This window comes from Caenorhabditis remanei, chromosome II (genome assembly GCF_010183535.1).
Source record: "Caenorhabditis remanei strain PX506 chromosome II, whole genome shotgun sequence".
In the NCBI taxonomy this organism is placed as follows: domain Eukaryota; kingdom Metazoa; phylum Nematoda; class Chromadorea; order Rhabditida; family Rhabditidae; genus Caenorhabditis; species Caenorhabditis remanei.
Window position 1 is genome coordinate 19,900,148 of NC_071329.1, and position 23,391 is coordinate 19,923,538.

A 23,391-nucleotide genomic window follows, 5' to 3' on the forward strand; every position below is an offset into this window, starting at 1 on the left:
ATCAACATAAAACACAATTCTTATTTGATGATACAATGAATTAAATAAAAGGCAATGAAAATGAAAATACTGAATTTCTGACTAAATTTTGCGAAAAACTTGTAAATTTCTACCATTTGTATATTAAAAATTCGACTGAAAAGTAAATTATCATTACAAGGCACTGGTAACTTCCTGTTTCAAAACGTATTTGTAATATGCTGCATTCATTTGTTCCAAAATAATGAAAGTGAGTACAGTGTGGGGTCCAAGACGCATGTAATACGGGGTGAATCCCTTCCAAAGGGCGAACACTCCCTCGTTCTTGATTACCTGGAAATTTAAAATTCATTTTGAGTTCATTAGCATTTATAATGTGTACTGTGCATCAAATTTTGATATTTTTCCATCAAAATTCGCGTTGTCTCGCGCGTCTTTGACGCGTTTTTCAGTTACGTTGTTTTCAGCCATGACATTTCTAGAGTTTCCACTTAAAATAGCTTATTTTTGTCTGAAAATCGCTCATAAACGCATTTTGTTGGACAAATATTGATATTTTTCAGTCGAAATTCGCGTTGTCTGGGACGAGTTTTTCATCTTTAAACCATAGAAGAGGTTTAGCCAAATTTCGCACATTTTTGTTGCATATCTGGCGCGCCATAGACGCGTTTTTAAAAATTAGTGAAAAATGACAATTTTTTGAGTCAAAATTTATGATTTTCAGCGCAGAAATTGATGATTTTAAAACATTTTAATCAATTTTTCATCATTTTTTGGAGATTACTGGCGCGCCTTAGACGCTTTTCGAAGATTATTGAAAATTTATAGGTTTTCATAAATTCTTGGGTAAAAAACATTGAAAATCATCGAAAACATGTTTTTAGTAGGTTATCAGTCATTGTTTCAATTTTTTTGCGTTTTTAAAGTTATGAGTCATGGGAGGACGTTTTTACCTTTCCCCAAACATCAAACGCATTCTTATATTCCGGTTTTCCATCAATAACTTTCATTGATTGAATTCTTGTCTTCGCAATATCGACAGGCATCGATGCAATCGTAGTAGCCAATCCAGAAATCATTGAAGCCAAGAAATGGCAGAAAATACCGTCCTGAACCTTTCCGGACTGCAAAAGTGCTTGTTTCGCTTGGGAATACGTGGCCAACTGAGCGGCATTCACAACCATTGCACGGATGACTGTAGGTGTACAACCTCTCCACAGAGTCAGAACACCTTCTTCTTTTGTAATACGTGTCAACGCATTGACGACTCCTTTGTAGTTACGACGTTGATCTGGTGGCAGACGTCCGTCACCGGTCATTCGGATTAAGGCGAGTTCTGCTGGGGTGCCTACGAATGATCCGATTCCACCGGCTGCCATTCCGAGACCTGCTTTCATTGCAAATGAAAGTGGCTTGTCCCTGAAATATAGAATAATTATGTCATTAAATTATTTGAATTCTTTATTTTGAATCCTAATATTTCTAGGTTTTTACAGATTCCATTAATTAGAAACGCGTGAAAATTGCGCCAGTCTCTGATTGATTGGAAACGCGTCAAAGGTGCGCCACCATCTGATTCAACTTCCAGAAAACAATTTCAACCAATTTTCAATCGATTTCAGCTGATTTTCAACCGATTTCAATCAATTTCAGTCGGGTTTTGGCCGATTTTTAACCGATTTCAAATCCCGTTTCTTCGAGGTTTTTCCAGTGAAAATATCGATATTTTTCGAGGTTTTTCCAGTTAAAGCTCCAATTTTGCGAGGTTTTTTCCAGGAAAAATCCCGGTTTTCGAGGTTTTTACAGAAGAAATCCCAATAATTCAAGGTTTTTAAAAGAAAATTTCCGATTTTTCGAGGTTTTTCCAGTTAAAACTCCAATTTTTCGAGGTTTTTTCTAGGAAAAATCCCGGATTTCGAGGTTTTTACAGAAGAAATCCCAATATTTCAAGGTTTTTAAAGCAAAAATTACGATTTTTCGAGGTTTTTAAGGTAAAACTCGTAATATTTCAAGGTTTTTAAAGTAAAAATCCCGATTTTTCGAGGTTTTCGATTTCCAGATGAAAATCCCTCACTTTTCAGTGAATTTTTCCATTAAAAATGAATAAGTTCCGAGACGAGTAGTGGTGTAAGTAGCCTGTCGCAAAAGACCAGCTGATAGTCCGTTATAAATGGCGAAGAATCCCTCGTTCTTGATAATTGAAGTCAGTGCATGCATACTAGATCGATACTCTTTCTTGCCAGTGGTTCCAGACAATTGCATTCGATTTTTGACCAAATCTAGCGGCTGGACGACAAGTGTAGCGCCCATTCTGTAGAAAAGGAAAGATGTTTGATTATTTTTACTGAAAATGTGGAATTTTCAGCTAAAAATTAGCAAAACTTTACCCAGCGGTTCCTCCGAACGCGAATTTCACCGCATTAGGCACCGTCTTCTCGCCAGACATTTTTCTGTAAAAAATTGAAAAAATTTAGCAAAGATAATCGATAATTCTCATGAACGACGACAACAATAAACAACATCGTGGGTTATCAATGAACACATCTATCGGAGAGGCGCAGAGAGGAAAAAATGTGGAAAATTAGCATTTTCACAATGAACTGCTACGAAATACAACAATCAATCACTAAAGAAACGTGGAAAATGTCAAAAACCCGAGCAAATAGTGTATTATGACCGCTTTCTGAGCGTTCTTTGTGAGAAAAGCAACTTTGTTTCGAAGTAGGAGAGATAAAAAGATAAGGAGAGTACTCTAGAGTGATTCCTGATGTTTGGAGGGAGGAAATGTTGTTCTCAGAGAAAAGAACTTGAAAAAGTGATTAGTTTGAAAAAAAATGCATAAAAATACAGTTTTATAGCGATTTTAATCGGTGAGAGTGAAACATGCTGCCTCTTGGAAAAGAACAAGTGAGGAAAATCATATTTTTTTATTAGAAAAAAGGTTTCCAGAATCAGTATTTTGCTCTGTAAAGTTGTCATCTCTGTTTGGTGTGAAAAGAGAAATTGCAGGACAGTGACTGATAATTTTGAGCAACAGCTACTTGCTTTCTGTTCAGTTTTTATTGAATTTTGAATTTTTCAAAGAAAAAGAAGCTTTAAACGCGAAATTGTATACTTTTTCGGTCGTTTTCAGTGAACAAACCATAAAAATTGCCCGAAAACGAGAAATGCGCAAGCAGAATTACTGACGCAATTCTCGTGCCTTGGCGCGTTTAGCAAATTTTTTGAACTAGAATCGCATAAAAATATGGTTTTGTGTGGATTTTTAATAGTTTCTGTTGTGTTTTGTGATTTTTAATCGAAATTTTTAAATTTTTAAGCCAAATTTGTATATTTTCAGGTCTATCTGATGGATATTTGGGTTCCTCTTCTCTCGGATCGGTTGGAGTCTCCGAATTTCGAGTTCAAGTCAGAGTTCATTGGTGGCGATTGTATAATTCAGGTTTTTCAGTGACTTTTGACTATAAATAGTTTTTTTTCAGAAAGATTATCTCGACGAGGAAAAATCCACGAAACAGTCCGGATGGATAATTCATGTCTATTTTCGACCGAAAGAATTCGAAGATCGCCCATTTATTTCAGATATTGCGTTCAGGTGTGGGAATAGAAGGAGAGAGGTAAAACTAGTGGAATTTTCAGCGGATTGTTTAATAAAAATAATTTTTTAATTAAACTCGGAAATATTCCAGATTAATGCAGTACTAATCAAAAATGACAGCTTCTTTGGACATATAACAGTGAAGGAAAAGACTGGACGGCTGATCGTAGCTGCTAGGGTATGAAAAACGAATTTTATAGTCTGTAAAAACGTCGTCTAGAAAAATCGGGGTTTTTACTATAAAAACCTCAAAAAATCGGGATTTTTCTGGAAAACCCTCGAAAGATCGTGATTTTCATTGGAAACGCCTCGAAAAATTGGGATTTTTCCGTAAAAACCTCGAAAAATTGGGATTTTTAATGTAAAAACCTAAAAATATTGTGATTTTTCCTGGAAAACCCTCGAAAAAACGAGATATTCAAAAAAAAATTCAATTAGAGGCTGGCGCACCTACGACGCTTCTCTAATCAATCAAATTCTGGCGCACCTTTGACGCGTTTCCAATGAATCGAATCTGTAAAAACCTCATTTGAAATGATACAGTTTTTATATTTCAGATTCGAAAGATGCTCTGCGAACTGGACCTCTCTAAACCATCTGGATCCCGTCAATTTATCGTTCAAAATTTTGAAAATCAAGTGAAAGATGGTCTGATTTACTATGTAAATCTGGCGAAACTTGGACAAATCGGCGGCGATCTATTCAAGAAATGGCAGACAGTTGAAGATGTTCAATTAATTAGTACAACTACCGAATCGATGGAAAATCGAATGATTGAGACATTAATGGAAGCGACGGCTAGATATGATGATTTGGTTGTAATTCGACACGGAGTTCATAGACTTATCCGATTGGCTCAAAAATATCGAATGCATAAATTAATGCGAGTTGTTGAAGAATATATATTGGAAACGAAGTTAATAAACTGGGATGAGAAGATTCTGATCGCTCTGCAATACCGAATGAGCCCTTTATATATGCAAGTTGAGAGAAAGTATCTAAAGACACCTTGGCAAATTTTGTGCAGGGTACGTTCATATTAATTTGAGAACTAAAAATCCCGATATTTCGGGATTTTTCAAGTAAAAATCTCGATTTTTCGAAGGTTTTCCAGTGAGAATCCTGATTTTTCGAGGTTTTTACAAAAAAATCCTGATTTTTCGAGGATTTTTTGTGAAAATTCCAATTTTTCGAGGTTTTTACATTTAAAAAATCCCTCTTCAGATACAACGACTCTACTTATCCACCTACGCCCGTCAAAGTCACAACAGTTCAAATCCGTACGAATTAATTCATAAAAATCTTCTACAGCTGGTTATGGCGTCTGATGAAAACATTTTTATTGGATAGAAATTATTCGGAAATAAAAATTGAATATTTTTCAGTTTTTCAGTCTTTTTTTCCACAGAAACAATGTTTTATCGTTGATTTTATGTACCTGGTTAATATTGTTGCTTATCTTTATATTGCTTCATTACTTATAATGTACCACAGCTATGACAACATGTCACGTGTTAGTTCAAGGTCGGGCAAATGATGATTCATTGGGTCCCACTGGAACAGTTGGACTTGTCATCACAGATCCTTCTACAGTAATCTTGATAGATGCTGGTGACCCGTGGAATGGATCTGAAATTATTGAAAAGCTGAAGGATCACAATGTGACATCCGGCCAAATAACTCATATAGTGGTGACTCATGGTCATCTGGATCATTGTGCAAATCTGGGACTTTTTCCGGAGGCTACTGTAATTATGGATTGGGATGTTGGGAAGAAGTCAAAAGAAAATCCAAGGAAAACTGAGTATTGCGTGATTCCAGCATGGCCATATAGGATTTCGGATTGCTGTAAGGTGATTAGTAGGGAGGAGTGGTTATATTCAGTATTCCCATACTTATCGAGGTTTTCACAGAAAAAATCCCGCTTTTTCAAGGGTTTTCCAGTAAAAACCCCGATTTTCGAGGTTTTTTTTCAGTAAAAATCCCGAGTCACATGGAATGACTCCCGACTGGCTCCACAAAATTTGTGATTTTTTTGGATCATTTGATAGATTCTGCGAAAAAAATGACAAATCTAAGAGCTTTTCCGGTGACTGGACCTAATTTTCGAGATTTTCAGATTTTTAGAAAATCAATTTTTTTCAATTTTTTTTCAAAATTTTTTTTTCATCATTTTTTTTCTCAATGTTCTCCCATCTGGCAAAAAAAGCAAAAACAAGTAAAAAGTAAAGAATTTCATAGGCTTTTTGATGGGATATGAAAATTTTTTTGTTCATGTTCCTACTTTGACCAGACCCCCGAAAACTGAGAGTCAAAAAAAATAATTTATTCTGTGAAGTTGTTGGGCTGTTTTAAAATGCTTAGAAAAGTAGAAAAACTCATGCAAACAAATTTTTCAAAAAAAAATTTGGGGGTAATCGCGAAAAAAAAAGAAATACATTTTGTTGAAAATTTTGGTTTTTCAAGATTTTGATGGGCATAGGAAACATGTCATTTCTTCTGTTTAAGTTTTGAAAACGTTGATAAATTTGAAGAAATCAATAACCACAGAGTTTTAAAACCTGTATCAAGAAGTTTGAATGTTTCCTGATCAGTTTCCAATTCGTAGCAGAGGCTCATAAAATGCATTCTTTTGAGGTGGTGAAAATTTCAAAAGCTTGCAACGTGCTTTAAACGTCAGATAAACAACTGTTGCTATGAAAAAATACTCAAAATAGAAGAATTAACAAATTCGGTCACTTTAAACGAAAATTTAAAATTTTCATTTTTCATGAAAATTTCATGTGGTCCCCCCTTCTGAAATTTTCAAAAAAATGAAAATTTTAAACTTTCCTTTAAAGTGACCGAATCTGTTAATTTTTCTATTTTGAGTATGTTTTCAGAGCAACAGTCGTTTATCTGACGTTTAAAGCACGTTGCAAGCTTTTGAAATTTTCACCACCTCAAAAGAATGCATTTTATGAGCCTCTGCTACGAATTGGAAACTGATCAGGAAACATTCAAACTTCTTGATACAAGTTTTAAAAGTTTGTGTTTATTGATTTCTTTGAATATACCAACGTTTTCAAAGCATAAACAGAAGAAATGACATGTTTCCTATACCCATCAAAATCTTGAAAAACCGAAATTTTCAACAAAATTTATTTCTTTTTTTTTCGCGATTACCCCCAAATTTTTTTTAAAAAAATTTGTTTGCATGAGTTCTTCTATTTTTTAAAGCATTTTAAAACAACCCAACGACTTCACAGAAAAAATTATTTTTTTGACTCTCAGTTTTCGGGGGTCTGGTCAAAGTAGGAACATGAACAAAAAAATTTTCATATCCCATCAAAAAGCCTATGAAATTCTTTACTTTTTACTTGTTTTTGCTTTTTTTGCCAGATGGGAGAACATTGAGAAAAAAAATGATGAAAAAAAAAATTTGAAAAAAAATTGAAAAAAATTGATTTTCTAAAAATCTGAAAATCTCGAAAATTAGGTCCAGTCACCGGAAAAGCTCTTAGATTTGCCTTTTTTTTCGCAGAATCTATCAAATGAGCCAAAAAAATCACAAATTTTGTGGAGCCAGTCGGGAGTCATTCCATGTCAGATTTTTACAGAAAAATCCCGATTTTTCGAGGTTTTTCCAGTAAAAATCCCGATTTCCGAGGTTTTTCCAGTAAAAATCCCGAGTCTTCGAGGTTTTTCCATGTTTTTACAGAAAAATTCCAATTCTTCGAGTCAGAATCATCAGAAATTTTCACATTTTCGATGAAAAATTGAAAAAGTTTCTGAAAAAAAATCTTTAAAAATTAAAGCAGCGCCTTGACAAATATGAGTATTCCTGTCTAACGCAATTATCGATAGATCTTACAAATCTTCATTTGTAACATTCCAGATAATGAATCTATCTGGTCACACAGCATCCGACACTATTGCAATCGTTCAAGACATAAAAATGAAGAGATTGGTTGTCTATAGTGGAGATTTGATAGAAGATTCTCAAGATCTTCCAAACTTTGAAATAAATCAATTGAAACTGATGGAAGATGAGGAGACAGAGCTCCTGTCATCTCAAGAATTTGTGTTTGGCTCTGGCGATTTCATTATTCCTGGACATGGCGCCCCTTTTGAGAATCCGGAGAGAATTCTTTTTTTATTTTTCTCGTTTTGGAGAAGATTTATGATAGTTTAGACGGGCCGACGTTTGGGGAGACCACTATTCGTTGAAATACTGTTGCAAAAAAAAAGTGTGACCAAGATTTTCAAAAAAAAAATTGCTGGCTGAAACGCAAGTGCGGCATAGAGGTGTGGACGGAGCTTAAACTGGAAGCAGCGCGTGTGGAATTCCAGCTAGTTTCTAACAAGTAACAATGAATTTCAAGATGAAATGGTGTTTTTTAATGGAAAAATTCACTGAAAAGTGAGGAGAAGTTGAAATAACGTAAAAACCTCGAAAATTCAGTATTTTTCTGTTAAAACCTCGAAATATTGGGATTTTTCGTTTTTAAAAGCATGTAAAATATATAAATACACAGCAAAAACGTTGAAAAATCGATTAAAATACGAGTTTCCTTATCTTCCATCATTTTCATGTTTTATCCGCCGCTTCCAGTTTAAGCCCCGCCCACAACGTCTTCCGCACTTGCGTTTTAGCACGCTATTTTTTTTTTTGAAAATCTTGGTCACGTTTTTTTTCTCTATTTTTATCGTTTGCCAGGAACCTTCATTTTCTTACTTCTTTTGTTGTTTACCGTAAACTATTTTTCTGTTTTTTCAACATCGCTTTATCTCCAATAAATTTGTTTTCCAGAATCATCGCAGATGCCGTCAGCATCTGACGGAACTTCAGATGCACCACCCGCTAGTCTGCAAGGATCGTGCTCAATTTGTTTTGAGGATCTTCGCCAATCTGACAAAATCTCAGCCATCGTATGTGGGCATATCTATCATCATGGATGTATCTCCCAATGGATTGCCGCAAAACGTCAATGTCCAAGTTGTCGGCGGACAGTGCCGAAAAATGGATTTGTGGAAAAGCTGTTTTTCGATGTACAGAGATTTGGAGGGGAACAGCAGAAACCACTGGAAATCGACTATCGGGAGGAGCACTACAAACTGTCGACAACACTGAAAGTGGAGAAAGAGAAATCGGAAAAACTTGAGGAAGAAAATAAGAATTTGAAGTCTGAAGTCAAATCACTAGAAAAGAAAGTGCACAAAGAGCAGAATAGATATCGGACAGAAGTACCAAAGTTGCAGGCGACAATCAATCATTTGACGATTTCATCCGAAGAAACAGAATATTTGAAACGAGAGTTGAGAGAATCGAAAGATAAACTGAAAGCTAGCGAATTGTAAGTATCCGTAGACATAGATTGGCTTGTAATCATCAAATTCCGTTTCAAAATCGGCAAATTTAAAAATTTCCGCGACTTCACAGCTATTTTTGTGATGATTTTTCGATATTTTCGACCGAAAATCCGTCCATTTTCTTGATTTTTACCCAATTTTTACAATGTTACAGCTACAAAATTCTCACAACTAACAGCGACCAAGCGGAGAAACAGCTCGGAGAGTATCTTCGCAAAAGTGGAAGTTTGGACACGGAGAAGTTTTTTCAGTTACAAAAAGCGTGAGTTTTAAATACACATATGTATACAAATTGATTATTTTTTCAGACAAATAAAAGATTTGACTGAAAAACGGCGAGAAGCCGCGAAGGAGATTGAGCAGCTGAAATCAGAGAATCACTCGTTGAAACGGAAAGTGCAAGAAGAGGCCGCAGCGAGAAAAGTGCGTATTTTCTACCTTATAACATTCGAATCAGGACTGTGCGAAAAATTTTTCAAATTGAAATTTCTGATGAAATTTTCAAAAATTAAGTAACAGAAATTGTGATTTTCCGATTTTTCTTGGAATGTTATCTAGTTTTGGACACAAAAACAGGTTTCTGGGAGTCTTTCCTTGAAAAAATACAATTTTCATACAAATTCATGATTTTTGCCTCCGAAAAACTATTTTTTTCAAATAGAGTTCTCGACTTTTTTTTTTCGAATTTTTCGGTTTTTTCGTTCGAAAATTTTTGAAAACAAAACGTTTTTCGGAACGAAGTTTTCGAAAAAAAGTTATTTAAAAAAATAAAAGCTTTTTTAGGTCGAAAATTTGGAAAAAATGAGAGTTTTGACAGAAAAATCATATATTTTTTGCACAACTCTGATCCCAATCACTCAATTTTCAGACACTAAAAACGGCGATACTTGAACTACAAGATCGTCCAAACGTGGCAACGCCTATCAACAATAAACGACTCAGGGAGGTGATGGAATCGGATACACCGCAGACACTAAAACGAAGATCATTGGGATTCGATGAATCGAGTCAATTGATCGAAGGAGAGCTCTCGTTTTTCGAGGTTTTAAAAGTTACCAATTTTTTTTCACTAAAAATTATTCTAACTGAGTTGTGATAATTTTCCAGCAGAAAGAGAACAAAACGACGCCAGCGGCACCCCATGCTGAAGATGACGATGACGCTGAGTATTTCAGAACACCAAAAGTAGTTGAGAAGAAAAAGAAATTGGTGGAGAAGCAGAAACCAGTGAATAACGATGAGTTAGTTATAATTGTATTTGAGCAGATTTAAAATATTCATCTGAAATTGCAGCTCATTCGAATTTCAAGACATGCCTCAAGTGCCTCAATCAATTATAAATAGGATACCAGCAAAGATTCCAGCAAAGATTCCAACAAAGATTCCAATAAAGAAAATGACTGAAAAAGCGAAAATTTCAATACCAAAACTATCAAGCAAGGAGTGAGTATTGACATTTTTCACACAATACATGAAGGATTTAGTAGTTTTTAGACTGAAAATCCTGTTTTTGACACATTTTTGACCTAAAAATTTTGATTTTTAGTTAAATTAACTGATTTCTGAGGGTTTTCCGGCTATTTTCAGCTGTTTTTTGTGATTTTTTGCCAAAAAATAAATAAAAGATTGAGTGATTAAATTTTTTTTCACTTTTGAGTTATGTGCCTTAAAAGATGCAACTGTGAAGGAAGGCGGCGCGCGCTCTTTCCTAGCTACCTATATTTAAAGACACATATCTCAAAAGTGGGCGGACCTATAAAAAAGTTGTCAACTACAAAAAAGAAACGCTAGGTTTGATCTACTTTGGTAACGCTTTGAACTTTCAGATCATTTGAATTCAACCTCCTTCAACCAACATCCCGGATAATTTCTAAACCAATTGGCGAGTCCTCATCCCAGAAGATCACTGAAAAGTCCTCAACACTCAAAAGATATCAAAGTGCTGACAATCCGAAGAATGGCGCCCCTCCCACAAAAAACCCTAGAATTTCCTGCTTTTTCAAGCGAACCACATCATCAACCACCACTTCAACCGATTGTGTCACTATTGACTGACTTTTATTGAATTTTATGTGTATTAAATTGATCTGAAACTGTATTTATTGATCTGTGAAAAGTATTTTCTGTTTTTTGAATTTTTTTTTGAAATTTCTTGAGTTATTTGCTCTGTTTTATTTGAATTTATTTGAATTTCAGTTTAAAGTTCACTTGAATATTATTCTAACAGATGATAGATGTACATTGTCATCTGGTTGATAATAAGTTCAAAGATGACCTCGAAGACGTCATAAACCACGCCCACTCTGCAGGCATTAAAAATATAATTAATGTGCCGGAGTTTGAGTCACAATTTGAGAAATCGATTGAAATTTCCCGAAAATGGAGAGGAATCGTGTATACTGGAATAGGAATTCATCCGATTCAGGTAGAATTTCTTGATGTTATATCTACTTTTGGTTTTATAGAAGCGCGGAAAATGTGCTCAAATGAAACACGTGGCAAAAATGGAGCAATTTTTCGTGGAGCACGAAAACGATATTATTTGTGTGGGAGAGTGTGGCCTTGATCACACAACTAGTCAATTCAAATTGACGGAGGCTGATTTAGAGGAGCAGGAAAGGGTTTTCAAGTGGCAAATCGATTTGGCCAAGCATTTTGATAAGCCATTGTGAGAAATTAAAGATATAAATGGAACTAGGATTCAAGATTACCGAGAAAAGCAATGATTTTCAGCTGTTTTAGGTCGAAAACTTGGAAAACTATAGAATTTCCGTCGAAAAGGTCGATCGGCAATGATCATCATTCCTATTAGCCCTGCATTTTATGACAACTGAGCTCCACCGAACTTCCCTTGAAAAATGTCTCTTTTTCTCTGAGTCTCCCAATTTCGCACACAATTTTCTCACGGTTTCGGTAGAGCGCGGTTCCCATTTTTGCCCTATTCCCGCTATTTTTCAAAAAAAGCGAGAATAGGTCAAAATCTGTGTCGGTGCAAAAAAAAAAACTCTGCGTCTCTCCCTTCGTTGCTGTGGGGCGCAGTTGTAACAAGGAGCAAAATTACAGAAATGTGCACTCTCGAAGCGCGGCTCGTCGAACCATTGAAATTCTTACAACCGCGCTCTACTGAAACCGAGAGAAAATTGTGTGCGAAATTGGGAGATTCAGAGAAAAAGAGATATTTTTCAAGGGAAGTTCGGTGGAGCGCAGTTGTACGAATCGTGTCGTGATTTTAAAAAACTGAAAATCATCGATTTTTTGAAGAACAATTCTCGTTTATTCCAATTTTTCGAGCTAAAAATCACTATTTTTCAGTAAAAATTCTCATTTTTCTAAGTTTTAGACCTGAAAAAGCAGAAATCATGATTTTTCAAAGGAAAATCTAAATTTTTTCCAAATTTTCGACCTAAAAAAGCTGATTTTTCAGTCAAAAATTCCCATTTTTGCCCTATTCCCGCTATTTTTCAAAAAAAAAGCGAGAATAGGTCAAAATCTGTGTCGGCGCAAAAAAAACTCTGCGTCTCTCCCTTCGTTGCTGTGGGGCGCAGTTGTAACAAGGAGCAAAATTACAGAAATGTGCACTCTCGAAGCGCGGCTCGTCGAACCATTGAAATTCTTCAAGAATGTCATGTAGCACCAGATCGGGCAGTTTTACACGCATTCGATGGAAATTTGGAAGATTTGAAATTGGGATTAGAAGCGGGATATCTGTTCAGTGTGCCCCCGTCGTTTGCAAGGAGTGAAAAGGTGAAATTCGTCTTTTTCAGCACGGAAAACCGAAAAAAGGAGATTTTCAGACCGCTGAAATCATCAAATCCATACCAATAACCAAGTTACTTCTAGAAACGGACTCCCCTGCATTAGGACCTGAGAAGGGAATCAAAAATGTGCCTTTGAATTTGAGGATCTCCGCAGAATTTCTATCGAGAATTCTGAAAGTTTCAGTAGATGAAGTGATCAGTACTACGACAGCTAATGCAAATATGGTTTTCCGGTTTTTGTAATGATAATAAATTTTTTTCGAAAATATGCTGAATTTTCTTCGGATTTTGATAACAAATGGTTACTTGTTCCGTTTTATGTATTTATTAAAATGTTTAGTCCTCTTCTTAAAGGAGGACTAAGGTCATATTTTTATTTTATTTTATGTTATGGTACTTCAGAATATTCTGAGCAACTTTCATCATTGGAACATATGCTGAAAATGGCTCTAAACGCTACAATTCCCGTTTTCCCGGCTCAAAATAAGCCTCCGTGGAAGAGTTTTCCCACGCGACAGTTTTTTCCTCCTTGTAGTCCTCTCGGACAAGATTTTCTCAATTCCTTATTTTCTCGCTTTTTTCAACAGACTTCCGTAGTTTTTCTTCTTATTTTGCGATATACATTGAAAAAATAACACGAAGATTTGTTGAAAAAACGAGGAAATGAGGAATTGAAAAATAATTTTGTCCGAGAGGACTACACGGGGGAAAACACTCTCGTGCGAAAACTCTTCCACGAAGGCTCATTTTGAGAATGACATACAACGCATATCCTCGTTTTTCTGTAGTACATCAAGTTACCTTTTGTAATGTAATACGGTTGTTTTCGTGGTAGGATACCTCCTTTTGCAACTACTGTCAATATTTACCATCTGGACGAGTTCTATAGTTTTCCAGTCTAGGGAGTTGTAGTGAATCTATCGATACACGGCTCGAATATGTATTCAGAAATATCAAATTCGATTATGTTTTTATAATAACTACAAAATGTATCAAAAAAGAACATCTCCTCTTCTTCTTCTTCATTTCCCCTTTGCCTAGTATTAGATGCTTTTATAATATTTGCTTTTTGACCATGTGTCAACAACACGGGTTGTCTATTCCCTCGCATACACACAACCGTCTTATCTTCCCTTTCTCCTTCTTTTATACTATGTTGTTGTTGTGTTATTCTAAAAATAGTAGGTGCACCATTTTTGGATATTAATTGGAAAACCGTTATCTCACTAAAAATCATCATTTTCAATTTCTAACAATAAGATAAATATTAGGTTGAACATGGAAAGACGGCTTTTTCCGATTTTCATCCTCTTTTTACTAGAAAAATGGAAACTGAATTCCCCCTAAGTATATCTTAACATCTGGAACATCACCTCAAATAAAACGACAGCCGTTGATTTCCTGTAAAATTATACTGGTAAAATGATAAATTGTTCAAATTTTCTTAAAAATTGACCGACAGCGTAGAAATAGAACGACAGCCTTCAGAATAAAGACAAAGTGAGAGAGAATGTTACATAGTTTATTTTATCATCCAGATTTAGGCTCTAGATTTTCAGAACGTTCACTTAGTCTAACGAAAAAATTTCGTGAATATAAAAGTAATTCATAAAAAAACAAATAAAGCACAAAATACTCATGAAATTCTGCAACACTGACTTTCAATATAAAGTAGCAAGTCAAGTTGAAATGATTCTTCTACATATTCTACACAAAAGGTTTCTCTTTCACCTTCTGCGTCTATCCAATTCTCATTTGATCTTATTCCATTTACGCAACCATATAATTGTTCAGAAAAGACGAGGAGGGATGTACACACATGTCCTTGAATAATCCGCCTTCTCACCATCTTTATTCCATTTAGTTTGACTTATCCTCGCTTTCTCTTCTGACTTCAAAGTTTGATATTGGTATTTTTATATTTAAATCCAAACCTTTTGATTTCTAGTAGTAGACCTCCTGTTATTGATCCAGGTGTTCTAGTGCGAATCAATTTTCTTCCCAAAACTACTAAGAAAGAAAGTAGATATCCATGTCACAGAGCTGTCCGCACTGTTTACCAAAATCCTCCACAAAAGATTATTGGCAGTAGAAGAGAGTCCTATGTGTTTATCCACTTGACTCTTCATCCTTAATTTCTAATTATCACTGTTCTTACTCTTATTCCTACAGTTTTGACACAGAGAAATAGATAATAAAGAAATTCTTGCTCTCTGTAAAAATCTTAGCTGTTAAATGTTTATATCCTGGCTAATTAGTTCCTTTTACACTATTACGCCGGCTCCGGGATATTTAGCAGCCGAGACATTTCGAAGCCATGAGTTTCACAGCCTTAATTTTCCCGTTTTTTTTGGTGATAACTTGACTTGTTCAAATAATTGTTTGAGAAGTCAAAAATAACATTTTTAGTAATTTTTATAAACGGGGCCACAATAAATTTTGTCCAAAAAACCAAAAAAATTGTTAAAAAGCTCAATACTGTTTTTTCTCGTAGAAATAGCGGTCTTTGTCATTTTCTGAATCTTTAATTTAAAGTTGTACCGGCACTTCAACAAGAAAAAAACAGTTATGAGTTTTTTCAGCAAAATTTTTCATTTTGTTTTTTTTGGACAACATTTCTTTTCTGGTTCCGTTTATCAAAACTACAAAATCATCACTGTAAAAACAAAAAATTGAGGCTGTGGAGCTCATCGCTGCGAAATGTCCCGGAGCCATTTGACTCTTTTAGTTTATTTTTTATTAATACCATGAACCAATTAAGTTTTATTCTTCAGATATCTCATCACTATCTACTCACCTTCTAACAAACGTAAATTTCATATGGCAAGTTATGGAACGGAGCAGTTTTCGGACATCACAACGATTTTCCAGAGACCGCCCGCCTTCAACGAATTTGAATGAGGTCTAAAAATTTCCAAAAATCTTTTTTTAAAATAAAAATAATAAATTTCAGGCCGATGCGATTTTCACCATCGCAACAACATCAGCGGCTCGCTATGTATCGGATAGCAGCTCAGACAATACATGCCGTCTAGACGAAGCATTGAATGGAATGATTCGACACGTGTCCGATGTGGAAAGAGTAACACGATTATCACTGAAGAATCGGCAACTTAAAGAGTTCTTGTCGTATTCACCAGTTATTTTAAGTTAGTTAATTTAAGAATCCCCATTTTTCATTATAATATTTTTCCATTTCTTCCAGATGCTTCAACTACAAACATTGTAACTCGCTCGAAATTCTACCGTCTCCTCTTCTCAATCGCTCATCACAATATTCCAATCCGCAGATTCATGGCTGGAGAGCTCCGCCTTCTTGGTGCAGTTTTCTCATGTTTGAAAGCGTCACTTCGTGAAGAATTAGGACCACAAAATATGATTGATATACTCCGATTACTACAAGTTTTAAGTTACGAAAAGAATGTGCCATTAGAGCACTGGGCGAATGATCTCATCTCGTTCTTGATGCAAGAGGTGGTACGAGAACCGGAGCCCGAATGGATGCCATACTGTATTGCGATACTGTGTAATCTAGCGTCCGCCTCGAAATCTGCGTGTAAACGAATTAAAATATCCACGTCATACAAGAAATTTAGCCGACAGTTGATGAAATTATTGCAGCATAATGCGAGAATAATTGGTAGGTTGTTTTTTCTAACTAGGGAAGGTCTTGAAATCAGTTTGGAGATATGGGCTCATATCATTTGAAAGCTGAGAAAACGCTGAATCCAAATATATATTCAGTTTTTGTCCTCAAGACCAGGTATTCGAAAAAGACAAGGTCAAAGTTTGGGAAAGTAGAGAATAATTTCATGTTTCGGCCTAAAGTTTGAAGCCTACGGCTCCAAAAACCTCGGAAGTTGTTTGTATGAAACCAAGTCTGTGCTCGATTGTATACTTTACACTCTCCCACTTTTCCCTCGCTTCCTCCAAACTGACTCCATGACCTTCTCTAGTTAGAACTAATTTTTTAATTGTTGATTTTTCAGTAGTTTCAAGTCTCGTACTAATAGGATATCTGGATGAAAAAGTGCGTGATATGGTTTACTGTACGGAAAACGTGCACGACACTTTTATGTGCACTTTTAATGTATTAACGATAGGAGATGATGACTGTATGATGACACGTCAGATTGCTGCGGATTTGTTGAGGTTTGAGTTTCCTGGAAATCAGAATCCTTGTTAAAACTAAATGGTTTTTCAGACGACTAGTAGTATCTGAAAGTCCCACAACACCGGGTGTACCAACTTTAGCATCTACTGGAAAACATGTGCTGGATTATGGATTTTTCATTGGAAGTATACAACAGACGGCACGATTATTAGTTGTTTTGGATCCGAGAACTGAGGAGAGCTCAAAAATCTATGATTTGCTATTAGCGTTCTGCTCACTACAGCAGCTAAGAGTACCGGTGTGCCAAGCGATCATACGTTGCCAACCGACAGAAACTCAACTGACAACTCCTTTAATGGCTATTGCTGAAACTGCATCGCTGCCACGTTCAAAGTTTGGGGAGTTGGCTGAAAATACGACATTGAAAGCGTTGAAACTTCTAACTCATTTATTGAAAGAGTGTATAGAGCCGCATGAACAAATGCCTGAAATCGGGATTCCACGGGAACAGCTACATGAGTTGATAGCAGTTTGCTTAGATGAAAAACTGGAATTTGGAGACGAACCTTCCGGATTTTCGGATAGAATTCAAAAAGTTCAGCTCGGACTTCGACTTGCCGAAGTGTTATCTCATGACGAGCAGTGTCGGCATCATCTTCTGACTATATGCTCCGCCCATTTTTGCCAACAAATCGCCACCTGGCAATTTTCGAAAAATCCTGTTGTCGGTCATTTGACGAAACCTGTGAAGGAACGAACGGAGGTTCTGGAACCGGTCTGGACGGTTCATGGGATAGGAGTCATTCTGGAGTTGTGCAGGTTGTTGGCAGTGTTGAAGGTACGAATACGTTTTGAAAATTGGTTAACTCCGAACGAACCCATTCCTGGACCTTCACGGACCTTGCCTGGATCCTGGTTACTGTATCTTATCTAACAATACAGGGTGGCTAATAAGTATACGACGCTCTTATTTCTTGGATATTCGGCGGAAAAAACGCTTGAATCAACAAAAAAACGTTATTAATAGTTGGAATGTTCAAAATAGATTTAGTATACATAAGGAATTCGAAGTTGGATACTTTGGCTTTGATGCAGGCCATCAGACGTCCACTGAAAAAATCGCCTGTGCGCCGGGTATCGGGCGAGATCTGGACTTATGATAATATTTTTACTATTGAACCTTTTTTCAACCGTCAAAAGCAGAACCTTTTGTTATGAAAAGGTGATAGTAGGTCCCCTTAACGTCACCAGACCCATGACCACCTTTTTTCTAAAACTGTGATGGCGTGGGCCGCGGTGACATCTTACGGTAGAACTTCGTTGGTTTTCATTTAAAAAAATGCAAAAATCAACTCGGGGTCCTCCAAAACTTGGTTTTGAAGGATGTTTTGTTCCTCTGTATAGCTCAAAACTCTGCTGGACTCTTTTTCATCTTTCAACAATATTGGGCTACGTCACACAGTTCCAAATCAACAAAATTCACCATCTTATTTATTTTCCTGGCTACTGGAACAACCACTTTAGGCCTTCCTCGTAGGCGGATCTCAATCCAATAGATTTTATCGTGTAGAAATATTTGAAGAGCAAGTTCTCAGGAATCTCTTACAACATGGCCGTTGTTCTCAAAACCGTCCTTCAGAAGATATAGGACGATGTAGACGTCAACTACCTGCGGCGCACAGGCGATTTTTGCAGTGGACGTCTGATGGCCTGCATCAAAGCCAAAGTATCCAACTTCAAATTCCTTTTGTATACTAAATCTATTTCGAACATTCCAACTATTAAAAAAGTTTTTTTGTCGATTCAAGCGTTTTCCCGCCGAATATCCAAGAAATAAGAGCGTCGTATACTTATTAGCCACCCTGTATTCATCTTGGTGCTGTAACCGACTTATCCTGGATCCGATGAGATACTGTACTTTATCCGGGATATAGCTACCGTAAAACCAGGATCTATATAGGATGCTGGACCAGGACCCAGAGACCTACAGCTACAGTAACATCTAGAAATTTAATTTTAATCCAGGATCCTGGGTCTAGCTACCGTTGCCCGATCCAGGATCTATATAGGATGCTAAATCCAGGATCCGTTGGTTACTGTACCTTGTTCCAGGATGAGATACAGTAACCTATGGGAGGATCCGCAAAGAGTTAGAAGCAGAGTTGCAACGGGCCGGGCCGGGCCGGGCCGAAATCAGAAATTCTCCGGCCCGGCCCGGATTTTCAGTACTAAAAAATTTCAAAATTTTTTTCGAATTTTTTTCGATTTTTTTCGGAAAATTGGAATTTTGGGGTCTCATATCTCAATTTAAACGCATTTTTTTAAGATATACTTGAGAAAAAAATTTGGAAAATTTTTGAAAAAAAATTATTGAAAAAAAAAATTCTAGTGAAAAAAAATTCAAAAATTCAAATCCGGGCCGGCGGTTAGAAGTGACACCGTTGACAAATACAAAAAGGTTCATTAACTTTATTATACAGGACCACTCGAAAGTACACAAAGATCAGTACTGGCAACTGCTGAAAGACGAGCGGATAATACCGTTTTTGGCGTACGGTATCTCGTATGGTGACCAGGAAACTGTACAACAAGCGTTTTTGACATATTCACATTGTGCACAAGTTCCTGCGTTTCCTAGTCATTTGTAGGTTAAAAATATTTTTTATATAAAGTTTTTCATATTTCATATTTAATATTTTTAGACTAGCCGAAATGGTCGCATCATGCAAGTCCTCTATTTCTACCGCTTCTTTATCTAACCTTGATCCACAAAAAGAGACTCCTGAATTACGAAGACGTCAAACTTCAGAAGATCGAATAAGTGCATCTGGCGAAGTAATGTTTTCAGATGAAAGATCATCACAGAAGGCGTTAGATGACCTTCTTCGGAGATTCACACTTGAAGGATTGCCACTGAAAGATGCAAAAACGACAGAGCTATTTGCCGCCTACGATAGAAAGATTCAAATGTTACAGCTGAAAGAGAAAGAATTAGAGCAACAATTGGAAAGTGCGCACAATCGACCAGTGCATGTTTCACATGATAACGACACTGCAAAAATCCGTGAACTAAAACTTGAGTGTGAGAACCTACGAGACCGAAATAATCAGTTAGCAGATCAGGTGACACGTGGCAATTTGGAAATGGAGAAATTAAAAGGGGAAATGAAAGAAGTGAAGATGAAGAGTGAAACCATGGAACAAAGTCTTGGAATGTGTATATCGGAGAAAAATGCACTAAAAACACAACTAAGTGGTGGGTCAAAAATTTTAAGTAATTTTAAGGTTTTGAACTTTTCCAGAAGCTCTCGGTACCACCGAACGGACAGCTCTAAATGCGCAAACAGAAATCTCAAAGTTGAATTCGGATTTAGCACAGAATGTGACGAGACTTGAGTTTTTCCTGAATGAAAACAAAGAATTAAAACGGGATTTTGAAGAAAAAATAGTTGAATGCGAAGTGCTGAAAGAACATGTTAGTTTTTGGAAACATGCACAACTTATTATCAGTCCCATAACATTTTATAGATCCTCCAAATCGACTCAGAATTGAAATCGAAGCGAACCGAACTGGAACGGGTTCATACTATGGTAAGATGCCCCCGAGATCTATTAGCCGAGCATTTTTATTACAACGGGCCCCCTATCGCAAACGAAAGAGTGCCCATACGTGTTTTTGTCTCTAATTACATTCTTTTTTAAGTCGAAAAACTAAAAAATAATTTTGTCGGTGTGTTTTCCGGTCAAACTTCCGTTTTTGACTCGATTTTAATCGTTCTCGCTGTTTTTCTAAAATCGAGAGCTTCAAAATGAGCTCCCATGTTGCCTAGGTTTGCTCAATTTTGAGTTTTCGCCTGCGCGCGAAAAAAGTTTCTTTCTGAAGTTGCAGACTTTTCAATCATGTGTGAGAGTATTTATTATCAAGAGACGCTGATTTTCACAGTTTTTGATCTATTCTCGCTATTTTCCATAAATATTTCGAAAATTATTATAAAAACAGTGAGAATATATCAAAAAACGTTGAAAATCTGTGTCGCCGCGTGAAAAATTCTGTTTACTGTAGGGCACAGTTGTAAGAGGTGGTGAGCAGGTAATATGGTGGCGAAGAAACGTGTCAAACTTCAAATGAGGACTATAAGAATTTAGGATTATATTTTTAAAAAAGCAAAGAAAAATTGGCGGATACGATAATATTCAAAAACAGTTATTACAACTGCGCTCCATAGAAATTATCTTGAGAAATGTCTCTTTTTTTCTGAGTTTCTCAATTTCACAAGAAATTCTCCATAGTTTCGGTAGAGCGCGGTTGTAAGACGCGTATCGTAAGCTCTATTTTTCATTCAAATCATTCAGGAAAAATGATTTAAATTAGTAAAAATTCTATTGAATTCCCGCATTTGAAAACTATGTCCCGGAAATATAAATCTGCATTCCGCACTACTCTGGTTTTTTTCGATTAACAATTTTTTTTCAGATTTCTGTGGCCGATCAAAAAATAGCCGCGAAAGAGATGGAATTGAATGAAGCAGATAATCATGTGAGTTAGAAGGAACTGTTTGAATCTGTTCTCTCTGCTAAAAATGAGAAATCGACTTGATTTTTCAGTTGAAACTCTACGAATCTCGTCTGTCTGATCGTGAAAGTGATTTGAAGTCGGCTCACTCTGAAATTGATCGCATTCGAAAAGATTTGGAGTCGACGAAAAGGAGTCTTCAAAAATTGGAACAAATGAGAGAAGCGATGCTTTCGTTGGCATCTGGTCCACCATCTTGATTGAGTCTTTCAAGTTGTATTGCTTTCTCTTCGCTAATCTTGTTTTATGATTGATTACTACTCACTGCCTATCTTATTATGTTTCCAAGTTGACGGACTATCGTTTTCATGTCTATAAATTTTAAATACATAAACTCATAATTTTTATCCAACCCCAGACAACTTTAAAACGAGAGGACGCCTAACTGAAAACACCGTATTTTTATGTTGATATATAGCCTTTATATAGTCTCTTTTAAAAGTTTCAAGAAATTATCAAATTTCACAACAAATCAATATGCTTTAGTTATTTTGGTGTACGATTACTTTGGCAAAAACTCATTCTCTATCGAAATGATCTAATTTAAAAAAATTTTGTGCGAGAATAAAATTGTAGTGACATTTCCGTCAATTTTTGAGATTTGATCCAAGTGGACTTTTCTGCCAATACATTTTTTATCAGAACTCAGTCAGTTTTGGACGGATCGGGAAGATTTTCATACCATTAGAAAGCTCTTGTTTTTCTCCATCGAAATGATCTAATTAAAAAAAATTTTGTGCGAGAATAAAATTGTAGTGACATTTCCGTCAATTTTTGAGATTTGGTCCAAGTGGACTTTTCTGCCAATACATTTTTCATCAGAACTCAGTCAGTTTTGGTCGTACGAATGAGATTTTTATACCATTAGAAAGCTCCTGTTTTTCTCTATCGAAATGATCTAATTTAAAAAAATTTTGTGCGAGAATAAAATTGTAGTGACATTTCCGTCAATTTTTGAGATTTGGTCCAAGTGGACTTTTCTGCCAATACATTTTTCATCAGAACTCAGTCAGTTTTGGACGGATCGGGAAGATTTTCATACCATTAGAAAGCTCTCGTTTTTCTCTATCGAAATGATCTAATTAAACAAAATTTTGTGCGAGAATAAAATTGTAGTGACATTTCCGTCAATTTTTGAGATTTGGTCCAAGTGGACTTTTCTGCCAATACATTTTTTATCAGAACTCAGTCAGTTTTGGTCGTACGAATGAGATTTTTATACCATTAGAAAGCTCCTGTTTTTCTCTATCGAAATGATCTAATTAAAAAAAATTTTGTGCGAGAATAAAATTGTAGTGACATTTCCGTCAATTTTTGAGATTTGGTCCAAGTGGACTTTTCTGCCAATACATTTTTCATCAGAACTCAGTCAGTTTTGGACGGATCGGGAAGATTTTTATACCATTAGAAAGCTCTCGTTTTTCTCTATCGAAATGATCTAATTAAACAAAATTTTGTGCGAGAATAAAATTGTAGTGACATTTCCGTCAATTTTTGAGATTTGGTCCAAGTGGACTTTTCTGCCAATACATTTTTTATCAGAACTCAGTCAGTTTTGGTCGTACGAATGAGATTTTTATACCATTAAAAAGCTCCTGTTTTTCTCTATCGAAATGATCTAATTAAAAAAAATTTTGTGCGAGAATAAAATTGTAGTGACATTTCCGTCAATTTTTGAGATTTGGTCCAAGTGGACTTTTCTGCCAATACATTTTTTATCAGAACTCAGTCAGTTTTGGTCGTACGAATGAGATTTTCATACCATTAGAAAGCTCCTGTTTTTCTCTATCGAAATGATCTAATTAAAAAAAATTTTGTGCGAGAATAAAATTGTAGTGACATTTCCGTCAATTTTTGAGATTTGGTCCAAGTGGACTTTTCTGCCAATACATTTTTCATCAGAACTCAGTCAGTTTTGGACGGATCGGGAAGATTTTTATACCATTAGAAAGCTCTCGTTTTTCTCTATCGAAATGATCTAATTAAACAAAATTTTGTGCGAGAATAAAATTGTAGT

General features: G+C 35.9%; 6 protein-coding genes across 6 annotated transcripts; 5 read left to right on the plus strand and 1 right to left on the minus strand.

Moving 5' to 3' along the window:
- Positions 1 to 153: 153 nt before the first annotated feature.
- Positions 154 to 2,425, minus strand: GCK72_008145 (uncharacterized protein; the record flags this gene model as incomplete). The annotated part of the gene is made up of 4 exons (XM_003105787.2): positions 154 to 312; positions 933 to 1,398; positions 2,054 to 2,290; positions 2,367 to 2,425. The coding sequence occupies 4 exons, from the start codon at positions 2,423 to 2,425 to the stop codon at positions 154 to 156; spliced, it is 921 nt and encodes a 306-aa protein (XP_003105835.1).
- A 903-nt stretch (positions 2,426 to 3,328) lies between these two features.
- GCK72_008146 (uncharacterized protein) lies at positions 3,329 to 4,927 on the plus strand (the record flags this gene model as incomplete). Its single annotated transcript, XM_053726664.1, has 4 exons — positions 3,329 to 3,421; positions 3,669 to 3,755; positions 4,135 to 4,605; positions 4,802 to 4,927. The coding sequence occupies 4 exons, from the start codon at positions 3,329 to 3,331 to the stop codon at positions 4,925 to 4,927; spliced, it is 777 nt and encodes a 258-aa protein (XP_053590858.1).
- Positions 4,928 to 5,073: 146 nt separating this feature from the next.
- Positions 5,074 to 7,751, plus strand: GCK72_008147 (uncharacterized protein; the record flags this gene model as incomplete). The annotated part of the gene is made up of 2 exons (XM_003105751.2): positions 5,074 to 5,430; positions 7,455 to 7,751. 2 exons carry the CDS (start codon positions 5,074 to 5,076, stop codon positions 7,749 to 7,751), a joined length of 654 nt encoding a protein of 217 aa, XP_003105799.2.
- A 629-nt stretch (positions 7,752 to 8,380) lies between these two features.
- Positions 8,381 to 10,984, plus strand: GCK72_008148 (uncharacterized protein; the record flags this gene model as incomplete). The annotated part of the gene is made up of 7 exons (XM_003105700.2): positions 8,381 to 8,913; positions 9,084 to 9,191; positions 9,238 to 9,352; positions 9,798 to 9,971; positions 10,037 to 10,170; positions 10,223 to 10,372; positions 10,756 to 10,984. The coding sequence occupies 7 exons, from the start codon at positions 8,381 to 8,383 to the stop codon at positions 10,982 to 10,984; spliced, it is 1,443 nt and encodes a 480-aa protein (XP_003105748.2).
- A 449-nt stretch (positions 10,985 to 11,433) lies between these two features.
- On the plus strand, positions 11,434 to 12,930 carry GCK72_008149 (uncharacterized protein; the record flags this gene model as incomplete). Its single annotated transcript, XM_053726665.1, has 3 exons — positions 11,434 to 11,597; positions 12,499 to 12,673; positions 12,724 to 12,930. The coding sequence occupies 3 exons, from the start codon at positions 11,434 to 11,436 to the stop codon at positions 12,928 to 12,930; spliced, it is 546 nt and encodes a 181-aa protein (XP_053590859.1).
- Positions 12,931 to 15,517: 2,587 nt separating this feature from the next.
- On the plus strand, positions 15,518 to 21,574 carry GCK72_008150 (uncharacterized protein; the record flags this gene model as incomplete). The annotated part of the gene is made up of 11 exons (XM_003105625.2): positions 15,518 to 15,589; positions 15,641 to 15,836; positions 15,893 to 16,327; positions 16,677 to 16,839; positions 16,892 to 17,639; positions 19,282 to 19,445; positions 19,504 to 20,057; positions 20,104 to 20,276; positions 20,330 to 20,392; positions 21,276 to 21,338; positions 21,407 to 21,574. The coding sequence occupies 11 exons, from the start codon at positions 15,518 to 15,520 to the stop codon at positions 21,572 to 21,574; spliced, it is 2,799 nt and encodes a 932-aa protein (XP_003105673.2).
- Between the last annotated feature and the right edge of the window lie 1,817 nt (positions 21,575 to 23,391).